Here is a 20187-nt window from a genome sequence, read left to right as displayed (position 1 = left end):
GAGCGACCAGGGGGGGGCACTACCTCAATTTAAATATTCTAATGATGCTGGAAGCCCCTTTTTCCCCCTCCAGTTTGTTTTTAACTGCAGGTGGACTGTGCAATTCATGAAACCCAGCAGTTAAACCGAGGCGGGGACTGTTGCATCCAGGATTTAAGTTTGTGCCTACCTCCTGGATCCAGGGACCCGACCATTCTCAGTCTCCGCGATCAGAGACGCCCCCCATGAGGCCTCCGATCGCATCCCGAGGCCTCGACCCTTTCCCATACCCAATGATGATGGTGAGGCTGGCCCCGATCCTCTGCCCCCTTTCACGCTCCCCGATCCCCCCCACGATCCCACCCATGAACCCCGATCCCTCCATGCTCCCCTCCCCCCACGCTCTGCCATCTCCCCCCCGCAATCCCTGATTTCCCACGCTCCCTGATACCCCCCATGCTCCCCGATCCCCCCCTCAATCCCCGATTCCCCCCAACGCTCCCCAATCCCCCCCTCAATCCCCGATCCCCCCCCTCAATCCCCGATCCCCCCCTCAATCCCCGATTCCCCCCACGCTCCCCAATCCCCCCCTCAATCCCCGATCCCCCCCACGCTCCCCAATCCCCCCCTCAATCCCTGATTCCCCCCCACGCTCCCCGATCCCCCCCTCAATCCCCGATCGCCCCCTCAATCCCCGATTCCCCCCACGCTCCCCGATCCCCCCCTCAATCCCCGATCCACCCCACGCTCCCCGATCCACCCCACGCTCCCCGATCCCCCCCTCAATCACCGATCCCCCCCTCAATCCCCGATCCCCCCCACGCTCCCCAATCCCCCCCTCAATCCCCGATCCCTCCCTCAATCCCTGATCCCCCCCTCAATCCCCGATTCCCCCCCACGCTCCCCAATCCCCCCCTCAATCCCCGATTTCCCCCACGATCCCTGATCCCCCCCATGCTCCCCCCACAATCCCCGTCCCCCCCTCAATCCCCGCTGCCCCCCACAATCCCCGATTCCCCCACTCAATCCCCGATCCCCCCACGCTCCCCGATCCCCCCCTCAATCCCCGATCCCCCCCACAATCCACAATCCCCCCCTCAATCCCCGATCCCCCCACGCTCCCCGATCCCCCCCTCAATCCCCGATCCCCCCCACAATCCACAATTCCCCCATCAATCCCCGATCCCCCCACGCTCCCCGATCCCCCCCTCAATCCCCGATCCCCCCCACAATCCACAATCCCCCCCACGCTCCCCGATCCCCCCCACAATCCCCGATCCCCCCCACAATTTCCCCCACAATCCCCGATTCCCCCCCACAATTTCCCCCACAATCCCCGATCCCCCCCACAATTTCCCCCACAATCCACGATCCCCCCCACAATTTCCCCCACAATCCCCGATCCCCCCACAATCCCCGATCCCCCCCACAATCCCCGACCCCCCCACAATCCCCGATCCCCCCCACAATTTCCCCCACAATCCCCGATCCCCCCACAATCCCCGATCCCCCCCACAATCCCCGATCCCCCCCACAATTTCCCCCACAATCACCGATCCCCCCACAATCCCCGATCCCCCCACAATCCCCGATCCCCCCCACAATCCCCGATCCCCCCCACAATTTCCCCCACAATCCCCGATCCCCCCACAATCCCCGATCCCCCCCACAATCCCCGATCCCCCCCACAATCCCCGATCCCCCCACAATCCCCGAGCCCCCCCACAATCCCCGACCCCCCCCACAATCCCCGATCCCCCCCACAATCCCCGATCCCCCCCACAATCCCCGATCCCCCCCTCAGTCCCCGATCCCCCCCATAATCCCCGATCCCCCCACAATCCCCGATCCCCCCCACAATCCCCGATCCCCCCCACAACCCCCGATCCCCCCCACAATCCCCGATCCCCCCCTCAATCCCCGATCCCCCCCACAATCCCTGATCCCCCCCACAATCCCAGATCCCCCCCACAATTCCCGATCCCCCCCACAATTCCCGATCCCCCCCACAATCCCTGATCCCCCCCACAATCCCTGATCCCCCCCCACAATCCCTGATCCCCCCCACAATCCCTGATCCCCCCCCACAATCCCCGATCCGCCCCACAATCCCCGATCCCCCCCACAATCCCCGATCCCCCCCACAATCCCTGATCCCCCCCACAATCCCTGATACCCCCCACAATCCCCGATCCCCCCTCACAATCCCTGATCCCCCCACAATCCCCGATCCCCCCACAATCCCCGATCCCCCCCACAATCCCCGATCCCCCCCCACAATCCCTGATCCCCCCCACAATCCCTGATCCCCCCTCAATCCCCGATCCCCCCCTCAATCCCCGATCCCCCCTCAATCCCCGATCCCCCCCACAATCCCTGATCCCCCCCACAATCCCTGATCCCCCCTCAATCCCCGATCCCCCCCTCAATCCCCGATCCCCCCCTCAATCCCCGATCCCCCCTCAATCCCCGATCCCCCCCTCAATCCCTGATCCCCCCCTCAATCCCTGATCCCCCCCACAATCCCTGATCCCCCCCACGCTCCCCCCACGATCCCCCCCCACGGTCCCCGATCCCCCCCATGCTCTCCGATTCCCTCTCAATCTCTAATCCCCCTCCCCATGCTCCCCGATCCCTCCCCATGCTCCTCGATCCCACCCCACGTTCCCCAATTCCCCCGTAATCCCCGATCCCCCATCATGCTCCCCGATTCCCCCACAATCCCCGATCCCCCCCCACGCTCCTCGAACCCCCCCCCACAATCCCCGATTCCCCCACAATCCCCGATCCCCCCCCACGCTCCTCGACCACCCCCCCCACAATCCCCGATTCCCCCGCAATCCTTGATCCTCCTGCAATCCCCAATCCCCCTCCCCATGCTCCCCGATTCTCTTGCAATCCCCGATCACTCCTCACGCTCTCCGATCCCCCCACGCTCCCCGATCCCCCCACGCTCCCTGATCCCCCATGCTCCCCCCATGCTCCCTGATCCCCCCTGCGATCCCCGCTTGCCTGCTGATCCCTAACATCCCCAATCCCTTGCCAATCCTGCAACCCCTCCCCAAATCCTCTCTTCCCGCGCCCCACCCCGTCGATTGCTGACCCCGATTGCCGACCCCGATTCCTGACCCCCCCACCCCAATTCCCGACCACCCTCTCCTGCCGATTGCTAACCCACCCTCTCGCAATCCCTCTCATGGACCAAACCCTCGCAACTGAGGCCGATCCGCCCGCAGCCAGCCAGCCTCTCAAGTTGGCTGGCTGCGGGCTGGAAACCGAGGCCTCATATTCTAATTAGGCCCTGCCGGCCTCCCGGATTTCCCGTCCAGCTCGGACCCTGCCCCCAACCCGCTTCCCCGAAGAAAAGCCTCTCCATAGGTAAAGAATTATATGTAAAATAAAGGCTACTCATTTATAGTTTTCACAAATAATATCATACAATTCAATCACCAAAGCACTAGGAAAAATCCCGAATACCACTTAATAAAAATGGAATTTAAGTAAGTCAATCACTGGTGTTATCTCCCACATGGCATAAACACCCCTATTGTTATGAAAGAGCAAATCCTCCATCTAATTGTGAGAAACTCCATGGGAGATCTGAAATGAAAATGCAAATTCTGAAAATCTGAAACAAAAGCAGAATATGCTAGAAACACCCAGTAGACACCCACTCAGCATCTATAAAGAGAAAACACCAGTTACGTTTGGAGTGTAGACCTGTGCTAATGAAGGACCCATGCCAAAATAAATGTTAGCCTGTCGTGTGTCTTTATCAGTGCTGTGTATTTCCAGCAATTACTATTTTTGTTTTAGGAATTAGCTTTGCTTTGGGGAGAACAATGATGAAAGGTAATGAACAGGAGCACCTCTTTTGCATTCTGTTGTCTAGGTGAAAGAACCTGTGACACTCTGACGTACTAAAAAGAGATTGCGCTGTGATTTTATGCATGGAGGATCCCGTATGCCTGCAGTGAATTGACAAGTCACAAATCAATGATGCGTTCTGTAGGGTGATCTCCATTGCCATGGTTACATCTTTCTCTTATTAATACTGTAAGCTGGTATGTGAATCCTTGGCCGCTGTGGGACTTACACAGCTGTTACTGAACAGCATTTGATGTGTTGAGAAACCCAACACACAGATTAAGTGTGATAGTAATTTCGGAGAATAAAATAGTTGGATGAATGAAATTGCACTTTAAATTGGGAGAGGCAGCGGCCTTTAATATAATACAGGTAGAATGTCCCAAAACCGGAAACCTCGGGACCGAGGCCATTCCGGTTTTCAAGTTTTCCCAGATTTCGGAGAAGAAATCCGATGTCCCGAATCCGGAAACCCCTGGGACGAGTCTTGGGTATTTCTGGATTTCGGAGAAGAAATCCAAGTGAGTTGTGGGTCAGGTGGGCATCGGCTCAGATCACACGGGGGTCAGGTCGGGTGGGCTCAGATCACACGGGGGTCAAGTCGGGTCGGCTCAGATCACACGGGGGTCAGGTCGGGTCAGCTCAGATCACACGGGGGTCAGGTCGGATCGGCTCAGATCACACGGGGGTCAGGTCGGGTCGGCTCAGATCACACGGGGGTCAAGTCGGGTCGGCTCAGATCACACGGGGGTCAGGTCGGGTCGGCTCAGATCACACGGGGGTCAAGTCGGGTCGGCTCAGATCACACGGGGGTCAGGTCGGGTCAGCTCAGATCACACGGGGGTCAGGTCGGATCGGCTCAGATCACACGGGGGTCAGGTCGGGTCGGCTCAGATCACACGGGGGTCAAGTCGGGTCGGCTCAGATCACACGGGGGTCAAGTCGGGTCGGCTCAGATCACACGGGGGTCAAGTCGGGTCGGCTCAGATCACACGGGGGTCAAGTCGGGTCGGCTCAGATCACACGGGGGTCAGGTCGGGTCGGCTCAGATCACACGGGGGTCAAGTCCGGTCGGCTCAGATCACACGGGGGTCAAGTCGGGTCAGCTCAGATCACACGGGAGTCAAGTCGGGTCAGCTCAGATCACACGGGGGTCACGTCGGGTCAGCTCAGATCACACGGGGGTCAAGTCGGGTCGGCTCAGATCACACGGGGGTCAAGTCGGGTCGGCTCAGATCACACGGGGGTCAAGTCGGGTCGGCTCAGATCACACGGGGGTCAAGTCGGGTCGGCTCAGATCGCACGTGGGTCAGGTCGGGTCGGCTCGGGTCACACGTGGGTCAGGTCGGGTCGGCTCAGATCACACGGTGGTCAAGTCGGGTCGGCTCAGATCACACGTGGGTCAGGTCGGGTCGGCTCAGATCACACGGGGGTCAAGTCGGGTCGGCTCGGGTCACACGTGGGTCAGGTCGGGTTGGCGCAGGTCACACCTAGGTTAGGTCGAGTCGGGTCACACATGGATTAGGTCGGGTCAGCTCGGGTCACACGTGGGTCGAGTCACACATGGGTTAGGTCGGGCCGGCTCAGGTCACACGTGGGTCAGGTCGGGTCGGGTCACACGTGGGTCGGATCACACGTGGGTCAGGTCAGGTCGGGTCACACGTGGGTCGGATCAGGTCAGGTCGGATCACACGTGGGTCAGGTCGGGTCGGGTCACACGTGGGTTAGGTCGGGTCGGGTCGGGTCACACGTGGGTTAGGTCGGGTCGGGTCACACGTGGGTCAGGTCGGGTCGGGTCACACGTGGGTTAGGTCGGGTCGGGTCACACATGGGTTAGGTCGGGTCGGCTCGGGTCACACGTGGGTTAGGTCGGCTCGGGTCACACGTGGGTTAGGTCGGGTCGGGTCACACGTGGGTTAGGTCGGGTCGGGTGACACGTGGGTTAGGTCAGGTCGGGTCGGGTCACACGTGGGTTAGGTCAGGTCGGGTCGGGTCACACGTGGGTTAGGTCAGGTCGGGTCGGGTCACACGTGGGTCAGGTCGGGTCGGGTCACACGTGGGTCAGGTCGGGTCGGGTCACACGTGGGTTAGGTCGGGTCGGGTCACACATGGGTTAGGTCAGGTCGGCTCGGTTCACACGTGGGTTAGGTCGGGTCGGGTCACACGTGGGTCAGGTCGGGTCGGGTCACACGTGGGTTAGGTCGGGTCGGGTCACACGTGGGTCAGGTTGGGTCGGGTCACACGTGGGTTAGGTCGGGTCGGGTCACACGTGGGTTAGGTCAGGTCGGGTCGGGTCACACATGGGTTAGGTCGGGTCGGGTCGGGTCACACGTGGGCCAGGTTGGGTCGGGTCACACGTGGGTTAGGTCGGGTCGGGTCACACGTGGGTCAGGTCGGGTCGGGTCATACGTGGGTTAGGTCAGGTCGGGTCGGGTCACACATGGGTTAGGTCGGGTCGGCTCGGGTCACACGTGGGTTAGGTCGGGTCGGGTCACACGTGGGTCAGGTCGGATCGGGTCACACGTGGGTTAGGTCGGGTCGGGTCGGGTCACACGTGGGTTAGGTCGGGTCGGGTCACACGTGGGTTAGGTCGGGTCGGGTCACACGTGGGTCAGGTCGGGTCGGGTCACACGTGGGTTAGGTCGGGTCGGGTCGGGTCACACGTGGGTTAGGTCGGGTCGGGTCACACGTGGGTTAGGTCGGGTCGGGTCACACGTGGGTTAGGTCAGGTCGGGTCGGGTCACACGTGGGTTAGGTCGGGTCGGGTCACACGTGGGTTAGGTCGGGTCGGGTCACACGTGGGTTAGGTCGGGTCGGGTCACACGTGGGTTAGGTCGGGTCGGGTCGGGTCACACGTGGGTTAGGTCGGGTCGGGTCACACGTGGGTTAGGTCGGGTCGGGTCACACGTGGGTCAGGTCGGGTCGGGTCACACGTGGGTTAGGTCGGGTCGGCTCGGGTCACACGTGGGTTAGGTCAGGTCGGCTCGGGTCACACGTGGGTTAGGTCGGGTCGGCTCGGGTCACACGTGGGTTAGGTCAGGTCGGGTCACACGTGGGTTAGGTCGGGTCGGCTCAGGTCACACGTGGGTTAGGTCGGGTCGGGTCACATGTGGGTTAGGTCGGGTCGGCTTGGGTCACACGTGGGTTAGGTCGGGTCACACGTGAGTCAGGTCGGGTCACATGTGGTTCAGATCACACATGGGTCAGGTCAGGTCGGGTCACACGTGAGTTAGGTCGGGTCAGGTCGGGTCACATATGGGCTAGGGCGGGTCGGATCGGGTCACACGTGGGTCAGGTCGAGTCGGGTCACACGTGGGTCGGATCACACATGGGTCAGGTCAGGTCGGGTCACACGTGGGCTAGGTCGGGTCGGCTCGGGTCACACGTGGGTTAGGTCGGGTCGGCTCGGGTCACACGTGGGTCAGGTCGGGTCACACGTGGGTTAGGTCGGGTCGGCTCGGATCACACGTGGGTTAGATCGGGTCGGGTCGGGTCACACGTGGGTTAGGTCGGGTCGGCTCGGGTCACACGTGGGTCAGGACGGGTCCGCACGGGTCACACGTGGGTTAGGTTGAGTCGGGTCACACATGGGTTAGGTTGTGTCGGCTCGGGTCACACGTGGGTTAGATCGGGTCGGCTCGGGTCACACGTGGGTTAGGTCGGGTCGGGTCACACGTGGGTTAGGTCGGGTCAGGTCGGGTCACACGTGGGTTAGATCGGGTCGGCTCGGGTCACACGTGGCTCAGGTCGGGTCGGCTCGGGTCACACGTGGGTCAGGACGGGTCCGCACGGGTCACACGTGGGTTAGGTTGAGTCGGGTCACACATGGGTTAGGTTGTGTCGGCTCGGGTCACACGTGGGTCGGGTCACACATGGGTTAGGTCGGGTCGGCTCGGCTCACACGTGGGTCAGGTCGGGTCGGATCACACATTGGTCAGATCACACGTGGGTCAGGTCAGGTCGGGTCACACGTGGGTTAGGTCAGGTCGGGTCACACGTGGGTTAGGTCAGGTAGGGTCACACGTGGGTTAGGTCGGGTCGGGTCGGGTCACACGTGGGTTAGGTCAGGTAGGGTCACACGTGGGTTAGGTCGGGTCGGGTCGGGTCACACGTGGGTTAGGTCAGGTAGGGTCGCACGTGGGTTAGGTCGGGTCGGGTCGGGTCACACGTGGGTTAGGTGGGGTCGGCTCCGAGTCATGGGGCAATCCGAAGGTCTGTACGTACCTTGTATTTGCCCCAATGAAAACAAAATATCCGGATTCCGGATGATTCTTTGCCTTCCATGCGCCATTAAAAAAAAATGTCCGGTTCTTGATCGAGATTTCCAGATTCTGGAGACCGACTCCTGCGATCTGCCCAATGTCCGGTTTTCGGACAATTACGGTTTTTAGAACTCTGGATTTCGGGCGTTCTACCTGTAGCACAACTTCAGGTCCTGAACAGTTTTTCTCATTCGCAGTTGCCTTTTGTCGCTGATGCCCGTCCATCAGACACCGCTTGCTTTGGGCAACATATTTCCCAGAGCTGGTATTTTAAGGGTAATTGCTGCCCTAGGGAAGCCTCGTCTGCCAGGAGCCAATATCAAGAGCCTGGCTACATGCTGCATACGATTTTCCAATTGCTGATTCAATGAGCATTGCGCACCTGAATTTTTACCGTACATCAAAAGTCAGCGGGGTTCCCTTCCCCCATAATTGTGTTTTCTATTTCGATCAATGGCTTTGGCAAATTGTGTCTTAAAATTCAGTTTATTGCTGAAAATGTGGATGCCTGGTGTGGCACTGAGACATTTGGAGCAAGATGGTCTCTATTTCACTCCCTGGATTCTGCTGTGCGTCAGCTGATCTAAATTGGGGTGGCGATTGGTTGCTACACTTGACAGCAACGTCCCTGAATGAGGGAGGACATTTATTTTCCCCCAAGGATCCCAATCCCGATTGTCACCCAATGACTCTTGTGTGGGCTATTGTATGACGACAGGATCAGGTGGGCTGTGCTGCCCCCTACAGTTGATTATCCTGCTGGTACTCACTATCTTGGCTAATTCAAGAAGATACCAGCTTCTTTGGACAGGGGTAATTCTTCCTTCAAATCTGACAGTGATTCACATTGCAATGGGCATTAAATGCTGGAATAGGGGCTGAAGCAGATTGTCGAATTTCCCATTTCAGCGGAAATCCACCACAGCCAGGACTTAAAATAACTGTCTCGACTACCATTAAACTTCAACTGTAGAATTTTTAATTGATTGTTATGTCATGCGATGGACACTTAGAAATTTATGTTTCTGTAATTTAGCAAACGTACATGAATAAAAGGACCAGGAAAAGACCATTAAACCCAAACAGGTCTTTTTCATATATCGATTGCACCTTCCAGCCTATTCACCAATAAGAACTGAAGATTTTTAGGTGCAGGAAAATACAGTTCAATTGACAATTATTCAGACTGTATCAGAAATGTGATCGAACTGAGTTGTACATTTCAATTTCTTTTCATTTTAAAATCTGAATTTACTCATTTTATTAACAGGCTAAGTAATCCGATTCCTGAGCCAGGCAGGATTGCTATATTTCAGAGCCCTGTTGTTGATTGCCCAGCTATCCAGGCTCCTCAGCAGGACTTAGAATCACCTAGCACAGAAGGCCATTCAGTCTATTGTGCCTGAAAGAGCAGGGGATGAATTGAATAACTATTACCACTCCCCTGCTGTTTCCCTATAGCCCTGCATTTTTTCCCCTTCAAGTATATCACATTCCTTTTTGAAAATTATTATTGAGTCATCTTCTATCACTTTTTCAGGCAGTGCATTCCAGATCATAGCGCTCGCTGCATAAAAAAATTCTCCTCATCACCCTTCAGGTTCCTTTGACAATTATCTTAAATCTGTGTCCTGGAGTAACTGTGGTTCTTCCCAATCAACTGCAGACTGCTTTGCAAACTAATGTCCTAATGGCTTAAGCATTCCTTGCTGGTCAAGGAACAGGATATTTGCCAGTGCTTTGTGCTGGTAAACTGTATGATAGTGCAGACATAACGTAATAGATACACCAGCTGGAGAAGTGATTGATTCCTTAAAGGATATGAGAGAGCTTTTGGTTCAAAAATTCTGTTTGGATTAAACTCTAGCAGTTCTTCAACACAAACATGCAGCCCCTAAGCCTTAACTGTGCCTAAGATCTCTGGATTTAGGTAAGTGAGGTGTGTCCCAACATGCCTGATGTGGAGTATGTACTCCACGTCAGGCAAACAGAAACTCTACCTGTGTGCATTTCTCAGTGGCTTAACTTAGAATTGCAATTATTTTCCACATATGTCGCATACTCAATTACCCAAAGAAAAAAAGGTGTAAAATATGCATAATAGGATGGAGAGCATAAACCCAGGACAAGGTTAGGACAGTTGCAAGAAGTATTTCTGAACACTGAGGATAAACAACAGTGGGAAGTAGTTGAGGCTGATTAAATCAGCTAGATGGTGTAACAGGAAGATGGTAAGGCTGGTATTCTAGAAGGATGGGATCAAATGGGTAGAAGGATCTTCATTTTAAACTTAACTCTTCTGCACAGGAGGAGGCCATCCAACCGATTGTGCCTGTGCTGGCTCTTTTCGAGAGCAATCCAAAACTAATCCCACTCCCCTGCTCACTGCCTGTAACCCTCTGCCCCAAATTATTGGCTCTTCCATTAAACGATGCTGCAATTACTTATGATCACATATTTCCCTGCCTATCGTGATGTTTCCTGTGGTTGAGCAGTCTGGGGAATGGTCTAAAGTTGCACACACTACTGTTTGCAATGAGATTGCTCTGGGCCACACACAATTGACATCACTGGAGCAGCAATACGGGGAGAAAATCCAGAGGAGAGTCTCCAAAATTTATGTCTTTTTAAAATAAAAGTAAAAGCTGAAGACACAGGCTGCTCAGAATCCAAAGCTACAGTCTGCTCGGTGCAGCCACCTGTAAAATGTCAGCCCTGGCAGAATGGCAGGAAGGTTGCTGTGCCTGAAATTCATATTAAACAACTCTACCACCAACATGGTCAATTTAAAGCAATTTAAGTTGCTTTAAATTGAAATGAAAACTAGTGCAAACCTTCACAAATGGCCAAGGCTATATGTACCATTATCTGCTCCTTTATTATAAGTCAACGGATTGCTCAGCAGAATTAACGCTATGGCATCTTTCACTGTGTTTCCAAAAATTGGGGGAATCAAATATATCCTCAAATGTATGTTCAATAATTTCAACAATCTCTGCCCCTATTTTTTCAGATGGCAGCTGTTGATGATTCTGCCAGTCCCATTTACAGACCCATCTTTTCTTTCTTTACTTGTCCCATGACCATCTCCCTTAGCTTTGTACAATCATACATTTTGTAATTTAATATCTCCTGCCTTCCACCCTATCACAGACCTTCCCTTTTGTTCTTTCCTCCCCTCCTCCTTTCTCTTGCTTAAAATCTATTGCATCTCTAACTTTTCCCAGTTCAGACGAAAGGTCATCAACCTGAAAGGTTAACTTTGTTTCTCCACAGATGCTGCCTGACCTGCTGAGTATTTCCAACATTTCCTGTTTTTATTTCAGATTTCTCACATCCGCAGTATTTTGCTTTTATATGAATGCAAGTCATTATTTCATATTGAGTACTTTAAAAAAAAGAAAGGCTGTTTATGTTAGTCTGTGCATGTATGCAAGCTTGTGAGATTGAGAGAGATAAAGGTAACCATGTATTGAAGACTTTTATTGCAGCTTTTGTTTTGTGTTCTATAAACTTCAGAAAATGTATTAAGCTGAGAGAGGGAATGAGAGACTGAGAAAGAAAAGGGGAGAAAACAGATTAATGTTCAGGTTAATATTAATTACATTTTCAAAAGAAAACATCAGTTGGATTTTGAGGCCATCTAATTATCTTAATATTATGTTTTGTTGACAATTATAAAAGATATTTGCTAATACCTTAGACAGAGAGAATGAGAGAGAGAGGTGGGGGGAAAGAAACATAAAGATATAGATGGAGGTCTAGGTGGTATAGATATAGATGGATGGAGAATTAAGGATAAGGTAAGTGAGAGCGAAGTGAAGTTGGGAAGGATACCAGGATTGAGTGAAACATGAAGCATGAAGAGATGGAAGTAAGGGGAGGGGGTAGTGGGAAGATCATGGGGTCGGGGACATGATGGGTGAGGGATGCATGAGTGATGGAGGGAAGAGTTGACGTATCATGTGCAATGTCATAAGAGATTGGATAGCGTAAAAAATAAAAGTCTCTCTCTTCCAGTAACTGTCTTTGTGCTGTCTTCCACATCAGTTCCTCCCACCTCTGACTTTCTCTTTCTGTCACATTATTTCTTCTCTCTCTTGCAGACTTTATCTCATGCTGTCTGTCTCTCTCTGTATGGCTCTCACACTTGCTTTACTTATTGTCTCTGAAGAGCAGGGACACTGCCTGATTTTTTTCTATGCTGTAGAGCAGAGATCTATTTCAATGCTCCTTAATCAAGGAGAAATAAAAACAAAGAAAAAAACCTTAACTTCTCATCCTGGTCCACTGTAATAGTGAGAGTGAAGCTGTTCTCATTTGAAAAGCTCTCCGTTTCCAGTTTGTGAACTACTTCAATATACACTTTTTGTTTTCCTTTTAATGATTGTGTTTCTCATCTGTATCGGTTGCCAGAGGTAGATCTTGTAAATATTAATATCATGTTTTTGACCCTCTCTATGCCTGGTGGAAGATCTGTCTCAGCTCAGATGATTATAATTGGGCCAGGGATCAGACATGGACAGAAAAGTATATCGAGTTCTGGGCCTGGGTAGTAGAACAGCGGTGGGCCAAAGCCTGGGGAATAGAGCTGAGGTGAAACCAGGAATGAACTGAGGGACTGATCAATAAGAGCCAGCAGTATAGCTTCAGCACCCGGGATAACTGTGGGAAAGAGCAGGTAGAGAGTCACTGGAGCCTGGGGAAGGATGGAATCATCAGCACATTCAATTGGCCTTCTGCACGTGTATATTCATTCTTCACATTAATCCTGAATTGAGCCAGCCTCTGAAGTCCAGGGGTGTGAGGTCTGAAGTTGTCTGCTGGTAGGAATGGCCAATACTGTTGATAAGTGTGCGGGGGATGGGAGAGACATCAGAGCAACTAAAAGGTGCAGGGAATTGTAATATCGAACTCCATCTAGTGGACTACTGCTCCACCTAGTGGACTACTGTGGTAATGCAGCCATTGCTGGACATACAATAAAAGCATCAGTTGACAGGTCACCTGACAAGTTCCTGAGTTGAAACCATCTTGTAAGTGTGTGTTTGTGATGTCCTAGAGAAGATACCACATTGGCAATGAGGATAGCATTTCTGGATACCCCAGTTGAAATTTTTGTTGGTGGATGTTTCCAGCCAAACAACAGAGAGATTAGAGAGGTCCTTTGTGTTGCAGAACAGCTAAAAATCCAAGGTAAATTACAAGCACACTTGGCTGAACTGCCAGAGACCAGATGGCTGTGCCTATGGGAATAATAGGGTGCTAGGATGAGTTTCAGTGAGACTGAGAGACTTTTGGAGCGTATGTGGAACGGCTAGAAATGTTTTTCAAATAGTATCATCGAAGTCCCCGACGCTGAAAATCGTAACCGGGTGGTGTTAGAAAGAAAATGGGCTATTTTCCTGACTGAAGTAGGCCCCGAGGTGTATGAAACCCTGAAAAATGGCTTGTTGCCATCAAGCCAAAATACACATCACTTACGGAGATTCTAACCATTCTGAGCTCTTGGAAATTGCTGAAAGTTAACATTTTGGAATACGAGATCAGTTAATTGCCGACAATATCAGTGAGTACATTGTAGCATTAAAAAAGCTATTCATTCAATGTCATTTCGGAAACTTTCAGGACCGAGCATTGTGTGACCGCTTTGTTTGTGGGAAAATGAAGCAATCAGAAGAAAGTTGTTCACAACCCCTAACTTGACTTTTGATTTAGCTTGTCAGACAGTTATGTCAATGGATATGGCCGACCAATATTCCGCAAAATTTCGTACCATTTCCAGTTGATGGACAACCAAGGTGAATCGCCTGCAGATTAAAAGTAAAAGGCAGTTGGGCTCCAAGGCCTCAGCAACTGGCCAAGGTAACAGAGCATTGAAGTCGTGCTATCGGCGCCTGGAAGAACACATTGCTCAAGATGCAAGAAAACTGGGCATCTTGCGAAGGCATGCCAACTGAAGAGTAAACTAACTTTCAAGGTTATAAGTAGAAATCATCAGAGACTACATAGCATAGAAGAAAAGCAACAGGAAGTGGAAATACACATCATCAGGAGCACAAGGGTATCTAACAGCAATCCGAAAAGTATCATCATCCAATTTGCTGTTGCAGGAACCAGGATACCTATGGAAATTGACATTGGCACATCCGTGAGCATAGTACCAGAATCGCTATATCTCAACAAATTGAATGATTTTCCACTGGAGAAGTCAAAGATAGAGCTGCAAGGCTGCTCAGGAGAGAAAATCCCTGTAGTAGCACGTATCACTGAAGCTGGATTGGAATGTTCAAACGAGATTTGCATTGAAGGATGATGTCATCAAGAAGTATCCGAAGGTGCTCTGTGAAACAGGCAGTCCGATCTAAGACTTTAAGATGAGTGTCAAAGTGCAGAAAAACGCTGGACCAGTTTACTGCAAGGCATGTCCTGTACCATACGCACTCAAGGAGAAAGCTGAGCAAGAACTCAAAAGACTAGAGACTGAGAACATTATCTCTAAGATACATCTATGTTGTTGTTGTACCGAAGTCAGATGGTAAGGTAAGGTTGTGTGGTGATTATAAAGTAACCGTAAACCAGATTTTAGAGGGAAGAAGTGTTCTATTTTTCATACACTGATGAACTGCCAGTCACAGCTGAAGACATTGGTAGAGCAACCAAATGTGACCCAGTTATGTCAAAGGTGTATGACTACATAGCAAATGGCTGGCCAAACCACGTATCAGAGAAAGATATTCATCCATACTTCGTTCGTAGGAATGAATTGTCCATGGATAAAGATTGTATCATGTGGGGTCCAAGAGTGGTTATCCAAAATAAATTCAGGTCCAAACTATTAGGAGATCTTCATGACCAGCACCTGAGAATGTTTTTGACCAAGAGTTTTGCAAGCAGTTACTTATGGTGGCCAGGTCTAGATAAAGATATAGAGTACATTGTTAGTCAGTGTACAACTTGTCAAACGGTAAGCAAGAAACCACCATCAGTACCATTACAGCCATGGATGTGGCAAAGGTTACATATAGATTTTGCTGAGCTAGAAGGACAGCAATTGCTCATTGTGATTGATAGTCATTCGAAGTGGGTAGAGGTATTTCCATGCAGAAAATAACAACAAGTAAAACACTAGACAATTTGCGAAGATTATTTTCTTGATATGGCCTCCTAAAAGAAATTGTGTCTGATAATGGGCCACAATTTTGTTCAGAAGAATTTGCACAGTTCACGAGCAGAAATGGTGTTGAAACATACCAAGGTTCCACCGTACCACCCTGCTTCAAATGGTGCAGCAGAGCGCACAGTATAAATTTTAAAATGTGCTCTCATCAAGCAAATGTTGGATCCAAATCCAAAGAAACGACCGTTATCGTTGGACCACAAATTGGCTAATTTTCTGATTACTTATCATAATACTCCTCATACAATTGTTGGTAGAACACCAGCAGAATTGTTTCTCAAACAAACCAGGTTCTCGTTGTTAAAGCCAAACTTGGCATAGTCTGTAGAAGAGAAACAATTAAGACAGAAAGAGAATCATGATAGAGGTAGAATAAGAGAGAGAAGTGTGAAATTAAATCAGAAGGTGAGAGTAAAGAACCATCACCAGAAGTGGTTAAAGTGGTTACTAGGAAGAGTGGTGAAGATATGTGGTCCTAACACATATTTGGTCAAGATGTTTGATCATTGACAGGTTAGGTTTGTTCACATTGATCATATTTTACCTACAGATGTGGAAGGAGTTGAAAGTTGGAATGATTCGCTTATTTCTGACTCATCAGATAGTTTTGTTACAAGTAGAGTACCAGGAGCAAATCCTATATCAGATATACTAGAAACAAATTCAAGAGTAAGTCAGAATTTAAGTCTGAGTCCGAATCAGGCAGACAAACAGTCTGTAGAGAGTTCAAATGTAGATCAAAGGCATCCCTTGGAGGAAAGTTCTCCTCTGGCTCAGCCTCGAATGAATCGAAGTTCGACACCATGTTTGGGAAGTTCTGTTTGAGAGCGAAGGTATCCTCTTCGAAACAGAAAACAAGTGGTTAAGTTTGATTTGTAAATATGGCAAAATAAGTCCATATCTTTTGTTATGTATAACCATGCAAGTTATGTATGATGGTTATTTTGTTATAATTATTTCTTCTTTAAGGAGGTTGAAGTGTAATATATAGCTCCATCTAGTGGACTACTGCTCCACAAAGTGGACGACTGTGGTAATGCAGCCATTGCTGGAAATACAATAAAAGCATCAGTTGACAGGTCATCTGACAAGTTCCTGAGTTGAAGCCATCTTGTAAGTGTATGTTTGTGATGTCATAGAGAAAATACCACAGGAATGTTATGGATAAGGATGTGATTTTCTTTGTAAATTATTGATTTTTTTAAATGATTTTTTTAAATATTTGATTATTCTGTTTAGGCTTATGCTGGGGTAGGTTTAGAACTGTCATGGCAGCTGTATGATGGAGACTTTTGTTGTGAAATCCAGTCATTTATTGTGGCTGAATCAATTAGAAATAATGGCCGTGATTCTGCTGAATTCAGCGGGTCTGTGGCGGGCGATCTCAGTGGCGGGTCCCGACCCCGCAGCTGGCTCCAGCCCGCTCTGTGAAATGAATTTCCTGTGATAGGGCTTGTTAAGCCTGCCCAGCGCATTTCAGGCCAATTAGAGGAAGCGGGTCTAGTGATGTAATTTGATGATGCATCATCAGCCGGTTTCCTTAAATGGACCATGTCCAAATTTATTTTGGCATTTCTGCTGCCAGTTTTCTACAGCAGTGAGGTGCTGCAAACACTTACAATCAGTGCATAAGGGCACAGGGCTGCACCCAGGCTCTCCTATGACTCCCTCTGTAGGCTTATGAAAGGAGTCACAGCAGGCAAGGAAATATCCTTCCCTTCCTATGGCCGGAAGAGACCTTTGCAGAGGAGAGCACAAGCAGGGATATTCTCAGGAGGACCTGGGTGCAGTGCCACAATGATCTCAGTAGATCACAAAACGTTAGTTCAAAGCCACACTCAACCTCAGCCTGCTGTGCCTCTCATTACATCCCCTTCACTCTGCCTTCCCTACCCTACTGCACATCCTTACTCACACCAACTTACCTTGCACCTCCAGCCATCCCTCTCTATCTATATTATCACATCCCCATCTTAGTAGCCACGCCTCACACTCACCCTCAACCCAGTGCAATCATACCAACTAACAACACACAAGGGTAGGCACTTGGGTGTTTTATGCAATGTTCATGTAAAGTTTCTGTTCATGTGGTGTTAAACATTGAAACCTTTATTTTCAATACTTTGTGTTCTTAGACAGATTTGTGTGCACCTTTGGAAGTGGCTTAGTGTGTTGCAGTGAATGGTGAGGCATAACGGTGCCCTCCACAATGGTGATGAGTGTGAAAGGAATGGCTTGGGTAATGTAAGGATGTTTTATGGCGTTGGTGTGGGGTGGTGCCAACATGGCACATCAAGTGGGAGCCAGACTGTACAGCATCAAGTGAAGTAAACCTGGCCATGGTGAGGCCATCCCTGGCCTCCTGGGCAGCAGTGTGCTCAGGTACTGGTGCAGTTGATTGTGAAGAAGGTTGGTGGTGCTGGGGCTGATTGTAATGGGATTCTGAGGACCAAAGTGAGAGAGTATAAATGGCATCCATGCTGATGGACTAGCTGGCAGGTGAAGTAGAGATGACAGAGCGATCTGTCAATGGTGAGAGAGATAATGAGGTCAGGCTGGATGGAGACTCGTGTAAAGACTTGAAACTTAGTGAATCTGTTGTGGAAATTCAGTTAGGAAGAGCTTTTGGCTGATTTAAGATATCTCTGCAAGGTGGGAGCTTTTATTTTACATTTGAAGCTGTCAACTCAACAGTTGAATCAGTGGCCACTGAATTCCCACCTGAGCTTGTCAGACATGGTCCACGATCAGCGTGGACCCCATGGACGAGCTTTCAAATGCAAAAGGTAAGCTGAAAATCATTCTTAAGTGACTGTAAATAATCCACTAATTACCTGAATTGGGTCCCCTGCCGCTGCCTGTCGGGTCTGCTCAGTGCTGACAGACCCAACATCAGGAAAGATGGGTGTTCCCAACCCGCTGTGAAAAAAATACACTTTCCCACCTGACCCACCACCAATCACGTCCACTGACCCCCCGCAAAATTATGTCCAATGTTACAGAGATGGTCTGGAACTTGATTGGTACCCACTGACATGCTTCTGACATCTGATTGGTTCTTGATTCTTTGATTAGATTGGGTGATTGGGCATTGGCCTTTGGGACCTGGTTGGCTGAAGTTCTCGGATTTGAGTGTTTGAAGGGGAATATTCTGTTTTTTCTGATCTAGCTGTTGGAAAGGAAGAAACTCTGTGATGGTTAATTTGTACACATGTGAGTTTTAACGATACAGATAGACAATGCATTACGGTTTACCTCATGGAAAGTCACATCATATGATGGTGATGTATATACTTATCCATTTAGAAGTAATTCATAGATTTTACCAACAACAATTTATTTTGAAAGCACCATTTCAACTTGTTTGCATACTTTTTTTCAAATCTTGTAAAGAAGAAGCAATTATTTATGCATAGATTATTAATATTAAGTGATCAAGTGGCATAAGAGAAAACAGTAAAGCTCAGCAAAAGCCCATGCTTCTATTTTCCTTAAATGTTGCTTTGGATGTTGAAACACCTTCTTTTCTCCCCTTTCTGGGTGTGTACTTTTCACCCAACAACCCTGACAGAGAGGACAGGCAAGCAGCCTGCTCCTAGGCTGGTCCCTAACACAAGAACATAATTGGACTTTGTAACACATGGGTTACATAGTCTGATGTCACTCAATTATGTTTTATTTTGTATATCACTGCTCCTCATACATTATAAACTCTTTCTACCCTGATGAGCTACTTCAAGCTGTCGATGTCTGCCTCACTTTCTCTGTAATTTTGACTTGTTTACCTAACTGTATTCATTGTGTGGAACAGACTTCCAGATAGAGTAACAACAGCAAGAATACCGGAATCATCTGACGACCATTTAGATGCTATAATGGGGGATGTTAGGATCTCTTTAGATGATTGAATTAAGATGGGCCAAATGGCCTCATTAATAGCTTGTTTCACATAGCTGTCAGTGTTAGATGGAGACATGCTCTCTTTGCATATCTACATTTATTTCAATGCAAAATACATAAAATAGGTAATTTTATTTATTTACATTTTTCTTAAATTGTCATTCAATTGAAACATTTTGGTTCAGAAAAGGAAATATTTTTTTATCTTTCTCTCTTTGGGTTCTTGGTCCCAGGTGGGGTGGCAGCTGAAGAACCTCGTCAATGCACTCAGAGAAGATCCCAATGGGGTCATTTTGACTTTGAAAAAACGACCACAGAACACACTCACATCTGCCCCTGCTCTGCTGAAGAATGTGAGATGGAAACCCTTAGCCCTGCAGGTAAACTGAGCCCTCATTAAGTTGCAGTCCGATCCCCTCAAATTGAGCTTCTGTCGCCATGACAAATGTGGCCGATGAATATGCTGAAAAGTTCAATTTTAACATGGATGGATAAATGACTTGCTAAGTGTACCATGGTAACTAATTACAAAGCTTGCCTGTGTGAATTCTATTTTTAGACAAGTTTTTCTGTCTCATTTAAAATGCAGATAAACGATCATCATATTTACCCTTTCCTTTGTAGTTTAGCAAATGTATAACAATTTTTTTTGCAATCTTTCAATGAATCACATGATTATTCTATTATAAGCTAATGATGTGTTCCTTTTTTATTAATAATAGTTGGTACTGAGTGAGGTTTCAACCCCAGTCTAGATCCTCTTGGCTAGCAATCTCTGCTATACTAGACAGCAACGCTACTGCATTTTTATGTTATCCTAATATATTTTCAGATTACCCCAAAGCTTAATAAACCAAGTTAGATACCAAGTTGTTACACCTTTGAATGAAAGTATAGCAATTCATTGTAATAACTCATTTATTTCCCTCTAGGAAGCACAATATTTAAAGACTGTTGTTTCACTTGGGACTAAAGCATAGTGGGGCCAAAATTGCCCTC

General features: G+C 49.4%; 1 protein-coding gene across 1 annotated transcript in view; it reads left to right on the top strand.

The window, feature by feature from the left end:
- Positions 1–20187, top strand: part of LOC139265749 (connector enhancer of kinase suppressor of ras 2) — a 1063014-nt gene that overhangs the window by 741757 nt on the left and 301070 nt on the right. Inside the window, exon 9 of the mRNA XM_070883099.1 lies at positions 19422–19568. Coding sequence (XP_070739200.1) covers positions 19422–19568 — 147 coding nt within the window. The remainder of the gene's footprint in view (positions 1–19421; positions 19569–20187) is intronic.

This window comes from Pristiophorus japonicus, chromosome 6 (assembly GCF_044704955.1).
Source record: "Pristiophorus japonicus isolate sPriJap1 chromosome 6, sPriJap1.hap1, whole genome shotgun sequence".
Lineage (NCBI taxonomy): Eukaryota > Metazoa > Chordata > Chondrichthyes > Pristiophoridae > Pristiophorus > Pristiophorus japonicus.
Note: the sequence above shows the minus strand (reverse complement) of the source record. Positions and strands in the feature narration are given on the sequence as shown.